At 41.9% G+C, this 12,950-nt stretch overlaps 1 protein-coding gene and 1 long non-coding RNA gene across 2 annotated transcripts in view; one reads left to right on the top strand and one right to left on the bottom strand.

Moving 5' to 3' along the window:
- The window catches only part of CHSY3 (chondroitin sulfate synthase 3), a 248,417-nt gene extending 237,106 nt beyond the window's left edge, over nt 1-11,311 (bottom strand). The window contains exons 1-2 of the mRNA XM_080674020.1: nt 10,507-11,311; nt 8,031-8,314 (exon numbers count right to left, since the gene is read on the bottom strand). Coding sequence (XP_080530146.1) covers nt 8,031-8,314; nt 10,507-11,308 — 1,086 coding nt within the window. The 5' untranslated portion in view covers nt 11,309-11,311. The remainder of the gene's footprint in view (nt 1-8,030; nt 8,315-10,506) is intronic.
- LOC308251038 overlaps nt 10,179-12,950 on the top strand; it is a 51,404-nt gene continuing 48,632 nt past the window's right edge. The window contains exon 1 of the long non-coding RNA XR_013960894.1: nt 10,179-10,302. This is a non-coding gene — a long non-coding RNA (uncharacterized lncRNA). The remainder of the gene's footprint in view (nt 10,303-12,950) is intronic.

Consider the following 12,950-nt stretch of genomic DNA (forward strand, 5'->3'; position numbering starts at 1 on the left):
GAATTTTTTCAAAAATTATTTTGATTCAGTTAATTTAGAAACTTGTAACATACTTATTATACTATAAATATCCAACACCTTTGCGAGAAAGGGTAACGTTAAGTGCTAAGTCATGACTCAAACTGATTTATATTCGGTGAAGCCTTAACTAGAGTATTGTTTAATAGACACTACAGTATTGTAAATAGAGAGTAAATGAAGAGAACATTAGAATTCTGAGAAACTGCAACCCCTCAATATTAAAGTTTACTTAGGTTTTCTTTAATAACCTAAAAAAATCAAATAATGACTTGACATTGATTTTTTAAATAATGATTTAAGACACTAATTATTTTTATTTCCATGAAGCTTATGTTTAGCTCAAATACCTCATTGAAAATTATATCTGTGCAAAAGAAATGACATGCTGTAATCAAAGTAAAATGTAGTATAGCTATATGACAGAATAGATTTCTTTGTATGTTGAGCACTAATTCACTACGTAGAAAAGAGACCTACTGAAATAAATGTTTCTCAAAACAGCTTTTCGGCCCTGGCCAGTGTGGCGGTGTGGCTCAGCTGGTTGGGTGTTGTGTCATGCACTGAGTGAGGGATTGCTGGTTCGTTTCCAGGTCATGGCACATACCCGGTTGTGGGCTCCATAACCTAGGGTGGGGGGCTTGCAGCAGACAGTCGATCAATGTTACGCTCTCACATCGATGTTTCTCTCTCCCTCTCCCTTCCTCTCTCTCTAAAAATTAGTTTAAAAAACACTTTAAAAAAAACAAAAAAAAAAAAACACAGTTTTTTGGAGACCAAGACAAAGAAAGTAGAAGTAGAAAATTGATTTGAAAGTATTTTCAGAAAATTAGAATCCTTATGCTCAACTAAAGAGAGAGTATCCAAGGTTTTTAAACTAATATGAATATCTATGTTATCATGGAGCTTATTTCAAATTGCATAAAATCATTGTCCAAACTTAACGTGTTTCACAACTGTTGGAAATCACCTTGGAAAGCACACATTGTCACGATCCAGGGGATAAGGCATCGGCGAACAACGAAAATGAACTAAGGCTACAAAATATGGAAGAATCATACTATGCTTCTTCTTCAACTGGAAATACAATTGTATTTTGTACAATGAAGGAAGCAGTGTGGCAGAAAAGAAATTTCATAAAATCAATGCATGATGATTTCATCTGACAAGTTGAATGGGGGTGGGAAAGTAGGTGTGAGAAGCTTATGCCTTTAGTAAAGTTAAAAACTAAATACTACTGAATCAGAACCAAGAAAAGATTTTTGAAAGACTAAATTTTAGATAAAAATTCCAGAGCTATACTTTCCCGCAGATATTAATATACCTCTTGGGCATATACCATGTTCATGATACAATAAAATCAGCATTACATAGGAAGAAGCCACAGGACATGCAATAGCCCTATAAGAATGGCATGCATATTTAACCTTAATGGTAATGTTATGAAGAATGTATATGTAGTTAAATTTTTTATGGTGTAAATCTCTGGTATTACAAGCCCAGGGAAACCCTTCCAGAACATATCCTTTTGTGAAATAATGGAATTTTCTAGGGTGTTTATAGCCTTTAGGGGTAAGACATAAGACATTCTGAATTTAATTCTTTAAGAAATCGAATAAAAAACTATTTAGTCATAAGGAATGGTTTCTTCAACCTATAGAGAGATATTTTTTTTTGTGAATACAAAGCTAAGTTTTCTTTGAAGCAACATTTAATTAGGTGAAATAAAGATATATATTCTGTGGCTCCATTTAACTGTAAACATTAAAAAGATAAATTCAAACTATTCTAAATATGACTCTTAGATGAAATGCAAAACTCCCTACTAGGGAAACAAATCATTAAAATTAAAATTATTTTAATGCTTGAATATAACAGATCCTACTGAAACAAAATAACAACAACAAAAAACAAAACAGAATTTCCAGTTCTGCTAAGACACCAGCTGAAAATGAGTTATATAAATAATCTTTTAACTGTGGGGACTTTCTAGTTATTTAGTAAAAACATACCTATAAAAAGAAAGTACGTATAACTATATTGTATGACATATTGATTCTAATAGTCAAGTTTGAAAAAATTATTCATTCCCTAAATTATTTAAAATACACATCTCATTCTCACTGGAAAAATCACTTCTCTTTCTAGAGAATATTTTAATGAAATTTGCAACATGTGAATTATCTGATTCAAAATATCAAGATTTTTATGCCTACCTGAACCACTTAAAATAAATGCACAAGGAAAATTCAACATGCAAGGAGTTAAAATAAACCTGGGAGGAGAACCTTGTGGACAACAATAGGACATAAAGAGGACTGAAGACTGCTAAAGTCATCAAAACACAAAAACAAAAACCCTAAACCACTCCATGTCCCTGCCAAACAGCGTTTAAGAGCCATATGCAGCCTCCCAAGCTGCCAGATGGCAGCTCAGATAACTAGAAAAACAGTAGCCAAGATTGAGCTCAACCAAAATGTGAACTGAACCAGCAGTGGATGCCAATAAATTCTAACACTCACAGACTGAATAGAAGAGAATAATTTTTCACAAACATTTAGTAATGTTTACGGATACATCTTGAGGTATAAATGAGTATAACAGCGACCCATTACATCTGTTGGTATTCACATCTGTCACATGTCCTTGAAAACTTTGTGTTTCCACCTCCAGGTGAGGAAGGGAGAATCTCAATTCTGACTCTCCAATGGCCTCAGGCTCCCAAAGAACCAGTCAGTCTGAGGCTGACCAGCAGCCAAAGGCCTCCTTATTCGGAAGAGGTCAAGCCATTCCTGGGCCCTCAGTGTGATCTGGGTGCACATCCTGGGAGCTCTTGGAATATCAGGGTTGGCCTGCCAGGAGCACATTAATTTACTGAGAACCTGATGAAAATGCATATCACCATGCATTTATAATTTATTTTTTATCATTAAGGACAAAGGGAAAAGAAGTGGTTGGAGTTGATGAAGAAGGAAACAGAGCAAGAGGCTAACAGGAAAGACAAATTTTCCCAGACCACCAGGGCCTTATTGTGAGAACTAAAGCTATACATCATTTCCTGAGAAAACCAAGGAACTTGGAGAGGCGGTTCCAGCTGCCTTGAGAGACAGGTTCCTGTGAGTTGACTGCAGAATGGGATACTACTGACTTCATTTTCTTCAGAAAATTCTAGAGAAACTCAGAAAATGGGCTATTGTTCTGGAAACTAATCTAAATATCTACACAGTAATAATTTTTTATTGTAGATAGAGTCTGATCTGTTTGGTATTCTTTATGTATATTAAGTAATCGCTTGTTAAATAACATTTTCCACACTGTCTTCTTTTTTAAAAATATGTTTTTATTGATTTTAGAGAAAGAGGAAGGGGAGAGAGAGAGAGAAACACCCATGGACTGCCCCTGCATGCAGCTGGATAGGGGACCAAACCGGCAAGATGGGAACTGAACCAGAGACATTTCGGTGTAGGAACAACACTCCAACCAACTGAGCCACACCAGCCAGGCTTCCCCACTATCTTCTTAAGGTCAGTTATTAAATATGATGTTCAAAGGCTGAAGCAAATATTTGTAATGCATATTTGAAACACTCTTCCATGTTTTATAATAATGGATTCCTCATACTTCTAAAATACTGAAACAGCCCTGGCTGGTTTGGCTCAGTGGATGGAGCGTCGGTCTGCGGACTCAAGGGTCCCAGGTTCGATTCTGGTCAAGGACACGTGCTCAGGTTGTGGGCTTGATCCCCAGCAGGGGGCGTGCAGTAGGCAGCCAATCAATGATTCCCTCTCATCATTGATGTTTCTATCTCTCTCTTCCTTTCCCTTCCTCTCTGAAATCAATAAAAATATTTTTAAAAAAAATAAAAATAACTACTATGTGTAATACCTTAAACAATAAAATAAAATTTAAAAAAATAAAAGTAAATACTGAAACATATTGATTTCTTTTTTTTTTTGCCAAAAAACCTTAAACTTGAATTTTTAACTAAAAAAAAGTATTGTCTAACTCTTGATATAGATGAATCAATTAATCCATGTTATATATAATATAGTAAGTACATGATCTATTCAGCATTGTAATAATAATAGCTAACATCTGACAATTTACTATGTGCCAGGCACTATATTAAGGGCTTCACATGGGATCATTTATTTTACCATTTCACTTAATCTCCAAAATCAATGAGGTAAACACTGTTATAATTTCCACTTTCAGTTCAATTAAACCAAGGCTCAGAGAAGTAACTTACAAAAGACAATGAAACTAATAAGTAGTAGAGTGATGACTCCAACCCAAATTCAAGTTTATATTTTCTTCTCTGAGTTTCTCTCTCTCTCTCTCTCTCTCTCTCTCTCTCTCTCTCTCTCTCTCTTCCTCTGTCTCTCTCTCTCAATATTGAGCTTAATTGTATATACAACACAGATAAAGCAGACTTCAACTGAACAGTAAAAAAGAATACTAGAAGATTCCTGTTTATAAAAATATAATTTATGTTCAAGAAAGCTACATGATCTATGTATTTTAATATTTTTGTCCAATTATTTCCTGTAAGATCTGAAAGCCTGTTCTTCATCTTTTAAAAGATGTAATTCCATCATGAATGTTTCATCTATTCAAATTCAAAAATCTTGAACATGTGTCCATAACAGTGCAGTTACCTCTGCAAGAACTTTTATTCGGAAGAAAAGTCACAAAATCCTGAAATCCATGGAAGATATAGATAAAAGAAATTCAAAATTTTAAAAAAGTTCTGTCACAGATGGTTCTTTTAAAAGAAATATGGAAACAAAATTACTGATCAATTTCATAACTTATTCTATTACCAGATGTGAAATCTCACCTTTACTCAGGATGCCAACCCATAATGGAATAGATCAGTTTTTCCACATAATGTGAACACTAGAAAAGATGGGCATCATTTCAGCTAACCTGAAATCCAAACATGAAAGCCTTAATGTGGCTGTGCCCCAACTGACCTACTCAGGTGTTTCATAAATATAATATTCCTTGGTAATGAAATTTTCCATCATTCTTTTAAAGAAGACATTGAGACTTCGTATAAAGATTAAATCAATGCCTCCTCTAAAATAAGTATTGTTTAAGTTGCTCCTTTAAATAGTACAATTCCAAAATAAAATAAATTCTATATAATTGCTTAGCAAAACATAAAGTCAACACTCTGAAACAGTATTCCTTCAGAAAATAATATTTTCTATTGCTAGGAAAAAATGTAAAAGTGACTTTTTTCATACAGATTCTGAACTCAGTGATTGACAAGTATCAGACTAAAATTCAAAATGTATTGTGTAAAGTTAATAAAAATATGGCAATCATAAAGTTACATTCTGTAAGACCTGGAATCCCTTTTGTTTGTCTCTTCCTTTATATCAGTTAATGAAAAGATCTCAGTTTCCACTACTCTAACAGAGAGGACACACATCTATGATAACTCCCTTTGACTTTAACCAAAACAAATGCCCATGTTATAAATAAATCATTAAATAAATTCTTGAGCTTGTAGGTCACTTGAGTGTATTTTACTCTCTTGGAACATGAATGGGTAGACTGGTATGTAAGGGTTGTACCTTCATAACAGAATCAATGAAAACTTGAAGGGAGAGACACAAACAAAACCTCAGAGTATTTTATAAAACAAATCACTGCAAAATGGTTTGTTAAAACTTTATGTGTGATGTCAAGACAGCAAGGTGTCAAATAAAACAATAATTTTCCATCTTCATTTTTAAATATGAATAATTTCTTTTACTGATCATTCAGCGTGAGTCTACAAAATAATATCCACAAGTCAACAAAATCCACTAAGTGTTTTCTATGTTGAGCATTTTTTTCTTTGCCTTTTAGTTAGTTTTATATTCCAGGACAAAAGACAGTTTTTTCATTGAGTTTATATTTTACCTACCTTTACACTATAATGTGTTTGCATAAATTTTATTCTAAAAGTTAGTTGTAAGACAATTTTATAAAAGAAAAATACTGTTTTTCTTATCAAAACAAATTAAGTATGTAATAATTTTAAGTTTGCATAGTACATATTCTAAATAACTACTTATCAAACAATTTTTACTTTCTATAATAAATATAAGAACTATATCTTCATAGTGTAAATACCACAAAATAGAAAAAAAAAGCAAAATTTACAAAAGTGGGATTAAACTTCTAAAAAAATGAGTGAGACTGTGTAATCTTGAGGAATAATGACTTCACAGGTAATACATATATTTTCATAAAATGTTTTTTCTATACTAAAAGACATGAAAATTTGAAAAGTAAATGAGTTATCATTTACAAAGGTATGCACTGGGTAGTTAAAATAAGTTAAACTCCAAGTACCTGAAAGCCAAACTATATTGAAAACCTCAATACACTAATTAAGTGTTAAATCAATTTTTACTAAGATTATCTTTCAGGAAAACTATCTTTTCTAAAAATTGTATTTAACTTAAAAACAAATTTCTGAAAGAAAAAAACCTCAGAGTATTTTATAAAACAAATCACTGCAATTAAACAACAGTTCACAGCTCAGATTATTTTAATAATAGTTGCTGTTCAGAAAACAAAATAAGGACAGATATAAACAACCTCTAGGGAACCAATCAAAATATCAAGCAGTTACTTAACATCTTCTAAAAGCAGAACTACTTCCGTTTTTCTATATAATTCATTTATTTTAAAATTTTGTACACAGCAAAAGAAACCAACAAAACAAGAGAACCCACTGCATGGGAGAACATATTTGCCAATGTTACATCAGATAAGGAGTTAATCTCCACAATTTATAGGGAACTCAGACAATTTAACAAAAGAAAGATAAACAATCCAATCAAAAAAATGGGCAGAGGACCTAAATAGACACTTTTCGAAAGTGGACGTACAGAAGGCCACGAGGCATATGAAAACATGCTCAAAGTCACTAATCATCTGAGAGATGTAAATCAAAACAACAATGAGGTACCATCTCACACCTGTCAGAATGGCTATTATCAACAAATGACAAGTGCTGGCAAAGATGTGGAGAAAAAGGAAACCTCATGCACTGCTGGTGGGAATTCAGACTGGTACAGTCACTGTGGAAAACAGTGTGGGGTTTTCTCAAAAAATTAAAAATGAAACTCCCATTTGACCCAGTGATCCCACTTCCAGGAATATATACCAAGAAATCAGAAACACCAATCAGAAAGAATATATGCACCCCTATGTTCATAGCAACACAATTTACAATAGCTAAGATTTGGAAATAGCCTAAGTGCCCATCAGCAGATGAGTGGATTAAAAAATAGTGGTACATCTACTCAGTGGAACTCCTACCATTTGCAACAGCATGGATGGACCTGGAGAGCATTATGCTAAGTGAAATAAGCCAGTTGGAGAAAGATAAATATCACATGATCTCACTCACTTGTGGAATATAACGAATAACATAAACTGATGAACAAAAGTAGATCCAGAGACATAGAAGCATGGAACAGACCATCAAACCTCAGAAAAGGGTGTGTGGGGGGGCGGGGGGCGGAGGGAGAGCGGGGGAATGTGATCCACCAAAGGACTTGCATGCATGAAGATAAGCATAACCAATGGACACAGACACTAGGGAGGCGAGGGCATGTGCTGGGGGGTGAAAGCAGCCAGGGAGAAGTCAATGGGGGAAAGGGAGACATATGTAATACTTGGAACAATAAAGAATTTATATTAAAAAATAAATAAAAGTTTGTGAATAAATCTATCATAACTGATATATTATGAATTAACTTTTCCTAAACTTTGAAAGAAATACATGTTAAATTTCCACATGAAAATCTTCATAGAAACTTCCGATTTGTACTGTTTGAAAAAAAAAGGTATGTCCCACAATCACCCTGTTTCCATCACCAGCTGCTGCTATCATTTTCAAGCAAATGCGAAGATACAGACAGAACAAACAGAATCACTGCCCAGACTGTAAAGTGGCATGTACCTGCCATATGTGAACATTTGCAAAACAGCTCAAGTCTTACCTCATAAGACCAGACACACTGAGTCCCACCAAACCGTCGAACACATCTTCCTACTTCCACATCTTCGTGAGTCGTGTACATTTCTCTGAGGCACTCACCAATGTGTGGCACCATCCTCCTGAGGACCTCTCGGCTGAAGATCATGCCAGGGCCTCCCATACAGAAGTTCTCCCCCGGCTCCAGGCCCAGCTTCCCGAGTTCTTCAATATTCCCCAGGCCAGTCTGGCCCAGGTAGAGGGGCTTGCTGCTATTCAGTGACCTAAGAAACTCTTCTAACTTGTCACCTACAAAGAGAAAGGCAACAATCATTCTTTTCCTAATTTCATAATCATCGACATGTACAAAGTAAGGGACAGAACTTCCAATATTGTGTGTAAACGCCCCATAAGCCTTAAAGCAATGAAGAAAAAACTCTCTGAATATTCTATTATTTTTTTCAGAACTAATTTAAAGAATCAATCTTCTAGTCAAAGTCACTGAAAAACTTCAGTAAGTCTAACCATCATCAGATTTTTTAAATTTTTATTTATTTTTTTAGAAAAAGAGAGAGAGAGAAACATTGATTTGTTGTTCCACTTATTTATGCACTCATTGGTTGAGTCTTTGATTCCGACTGGGAATCAAACCCGCAGCCTTAGCGTATGGGGAGGACGCTCTAACCAACTGAGCTACCCGGCCAGGAGGAAACAATCATCAGATTTTTAAAGGTGAAATAATTAAGGATAAGGAGAATAAAGAGGTTTCTTAGCATATTGGAAGTAATAATAAAATTCCCAGTATTATTTAAATATTGATATTTAGCATTGACTGACAGTGTTAATATCCAATAATTTCTTTTTTCTGACAATTGATTCACTTTAGTGTTTTGTCCTTAACTTTTCTTGAAATTTAACTTTGTAACTTTGGAAAGTACCCTTTTAGAAAATAATAAGTATTTAAATTAAAGAATAAAATTGGTTTACTTACAGCTTGTTGAGTCATTAGGAAAAACAATTTAAAATTAACTAACACACTTCAAAAGCATTTATTAGTCTACAAAGCGGTAAACTGGAATAAGTAGTCACCTTCTTATGTTCCCAATCAGCATCTTTACTAACGTTTTGATGAGCACAGCATTTGCAGTCTTTATCTTGACCCCATGCCACGCCCCTTTCATCTCAATGAGTTTCAGCTATTATTGGGTTCTTAATACAAAATGCATTTCATTCTTAATGGAAATGGAAAGACTGAGGCATTTCAATGAAGGACAATCTTCCAAAGCATAAGAGAAATGCTTGTTTTTCCTTGAGCCCTGGGAAAGGTACTGCTTCCTGGATCAGGGGAAGCAATGAGGCTACAAGTAGAGAGGCTCAAACTGAGGAAGGGCTGCCCCGCTTTGTCCCGGAAGCTAGGAAACGTGGAACGCACAGGGAGACCTCCGTTCCATACACTCTCCTACTTCCCGTGCATCCCTCTCCATCCCCGCAATAGGCTGGACTGGAGAGATTTACTCCAGCCCTCAGTAACTTCTCTCTGCTGAGTTTAGAAATCTCTGGCCAGAGCCACCCACACTCAGGGTGAAGGACCGCGCCTCTTTAAAAAGCTGACAAAGTTTTCTCATGCTGTGGCTGCGCGTGGTTTGGGGGACTTCCAGCCTCTGCTTATCGCAGCAGCCAAGATGGTCTGGAAAGGATCCATACTGGTGTGTGCTAGCACAGCTTGGAGCTCCTAGGGTCTGGAAAATTCTCGGATGCTATACCCTCCTTCCCCCCCCCCACCAAATTTGACAATACACTCATCGCCTGCGGGTTTTACTGAGGTGTGGCGAGGTGGGTGGGGTGGAATGGGGACGGCTGGGTGCTGCACGGTAGCGGCTGGCAGGCGCGCGGGGCGCTGGAGATGCTCAAGGACTCCCAGAGCGGGCGGGTCTTGTGAGAGGGAAGGAAACGCACAGAGGAGGGTCCAAGACAGGGAAGATGATTCCTCAGTCTCCCCAGTTCCGAAATTGCGCTAGATCCAGTTAAAACGAAAAGGTAGGGGAACAAAGCAAGAACAGCGATCTCCAGACTGGCTCACGCCGGCGTCCGCAGTCTGCCCTTTCTCCACCGAGGACACGCCCCTCTGGCTGATTTGGGAACCCGCCACCACCCCGGGCTTTCAGAGCAAGGCAGAGTGGGAATAGCCTTTGGTTGAACCCTAAGGTCCCGGTCGTCACCTCTCCCACACTTGAAGAGGAGGGCTAAGCGCTGGGAGGGGACGAAAAAGCAAGAGCGAGGAAGGCGGATAAAGCCGGGTAGGTGTGAGGAGAACCCAAACCGCAGGCGGGGAAGAAGAGCGGACTAGGGATGGGAGGCAGATGCGAGGGTGGGGACGGCGGGCTGGGGGCTGCAGGAGCCCAGGGCACGTGCTGGCAGAGCAGAGAGGTGCTGGGCAGGGGTCGGGGTTAGATGCAAAGAAAGGAGGTGAGCAGGCGGGGCAGCCGGCGCTAGGAGGTCACCTTTGATGTAGACGTCGTCGTCGGCGCGCATGAACCACTCATACTTGTCCAGGTAGTGGTCGTGCATGTACTTGATCATCATGAAGGACTTTTTCTGGGGAGGATAGGAGTCGTCCACCCCAGGCAGCTCGATGACAGGCAGGGGTGGTGGGGGCAGGCCGAGTCCGGCGTTGGGGGGCTGCTGGCTGGAAAAGAACTCCACGCGGCCGGGGATGAAGCGCGCCCAGGTCCGCTGCGCCGCCAGCGCGCGGCTGCCCAGGTACTTCTGCGCGGTCATCACCCCCACATACAGGAAATCTCGGGGTCGGGAGCTCGGAGAGGCGGCACCCCCGTCCCCGCTGCCGTTGTGGCTACTCTTCGGCCGGCCGCCTCTCCGCTGCCCAGCCGCGCCCCCGTCCTCCTCCTCGGGTTCGCCCTCCGCTACGGGGGCGCCGGGGAGCCCCGTCGCACCTTCGGGCTCGCGTCCTCGCCGCCGCTGCTGCAGCGGAGGTGGCTGCTGCCAGGGGTTGCTCCGAAAACTGGTCACCCCAGCCGCTGGCTCGAGCAGCTGAGGCCCCTGGCGCTCCTGGCGCGCGGGGGGCGGTGACTGCTCCGGCCGCGGCCGGGGCTGAGGTTGGGGGAGAGGCTGCCGCGCGCCGGGGCCAGCGGCCGAGCGGCCGTAGTAGGAGCAGAGGCTGGAGCCGCGTCTCTTCCTCTCGCTCAGCTCGGCAACTCTGGGGGCGATGAGCCAGGACGCAGCGGTGAAGCCCAGCACCAAACCCAGTGCCACGCTCATCCACGGGCGGCGGGAGCGCACGGCCATCGCGGCTGCCCGGCGCCGACGCTAGCGGAGCGGCTGCGGCGCGGCGCGCGGGTCCGCGGCTCCCACCCGCCCCTCCGGCGCCTCCGCACCCCCAGCCCCGGCCGCTGCCCGCCGACCGGGCGCTGACGCCGGCTTGGGTTCTGAGCGCTCGGGACGCCCAGCCCGCCGCGGGTTGCAGCCGCCGGCCGCGCTCCCCAGTCGGCTCTGGGTCGAGGGCTTCCGAGCGACAGACGGGAGTTAAACTTCTCCCGGCGGCGGCAGCGAGAGGAGCTGCAGAAGGAGGAGGAGGTGGAACGGCGGCAGCGGCAACGCGTCCGCTCCTCGGCTGCCACCCTGTCACTGGCGCGCCTGGTCCCTCCCTCCTCTCTCCTTCCCGAGCCCCCGCCCTCGCTCCCGCCTCCCGCTCCCCCTGCTGCCTGGCTCGGGACTGGCCGGAGGAGGAGCCTCAAACACCACTGCTGCCAGCTAGGGGCGGTAGCGGGGCCGTGGTATTTCCCCGTCCTCCGCCCTCCGACGCCCCCTGTCCGCGCCTGGGTCCAGAGGCGGCCTCCCCTCCGGAAGGAAACGATCCCAGTCGGGCCGCCTCCGGCTGCCAGCGCCGACGCCCCCTCGTCCCTCCTCCCGTGGCCCTTGCTCCCGTCCCTTTTCCAGTCCCGTCCCGCCCCTCCGCCTGCCTCCTGGCACCCGTGTCCGGGGGCTCCCCTGCCTCCTCCCAGCGCCTCGGCTCCGCTGACCTCATCGGCGGAGCCCGGGTCCCCGAGCCCTGGCTGGCCTACCCCGGCCGATGGCTTGCTACGTCCCGGAGTGACCCTTCCCCATTAGCCGCCCTGTCCATCTGAGCTCCTCTCCGAGTTTTTGGTCCTTTTCGGGTTTCTCTCTTGGCTCCTGGTCCCGCTCACTGCTCAGGAATCCAACGGCCCCATCCCAGCACCTCCTCCCAGCCTTACTAACTCCCCAATCCCCACCTGCATCCTTCACCACCTCTCCACAGAAGCACCATTGTCACTGGGTGTCTCTCCTAAGAAAATCTCAGGAGGATTGAAAAGACAACCCTGAAAGGCCGGGAGAGATCGTGGGAAGTGAGGCTTAACCCGCAAAGAACATAAAAACCCCTGTTCCCCACCTGTTGAGTTAGGAACTGTGGGCCTGCGCGGTGGTCCCCTCCTCAGCTCTCCTACTTGTCTCCTGTCTACAAGCGAAAACCATGAACTATTTTCAATCTTGGTAGTAGACTGGGTCAGTAAAACTGGAGAAATATAAACAAATTATAGGGCCCAAACCTGGAAGATTCAAACTACGAAAATTCTTCCAACACTGCCCCCCATAAGTCAACTTAAAAAATAAAATGTTTAATCTTGTCTAGTAACCATGTTATTTTCTAAGGCAATGACAATTAGGGAGGTGAAATCTCCAGCAATAGAATCTCAAAAGAAGTTAAAGTGTATTGGCCAAAGTCATTGAAAGTTACATTTTATGAAGAAATTAACTGAAGATATGTGACATTTTGAAGAAGGAATCATTTAACAACGTTCTCTCTAGAAGTTGTGACTCTAACTGTAGTCTGAGTTGCATTCAGCATCCCAAACCCTTCCCTCTTCTTCAAATGTCAGTCCTCTGTTTTGTACATCAAATGCAAAAGGAT

Source organism: Plecotus auritus (genome assembly GCF_963455305.1).
Source record: "Plecotus auritus genome assembly, chromosome: 6".
NCBI classification, from domain to species: domain Eukaryota; kingdom Metazoa; phylum Chordata; class Mammalia; order Chiroptera; family Vespertilionidae; genus Plecotus; species Plecotus auritus.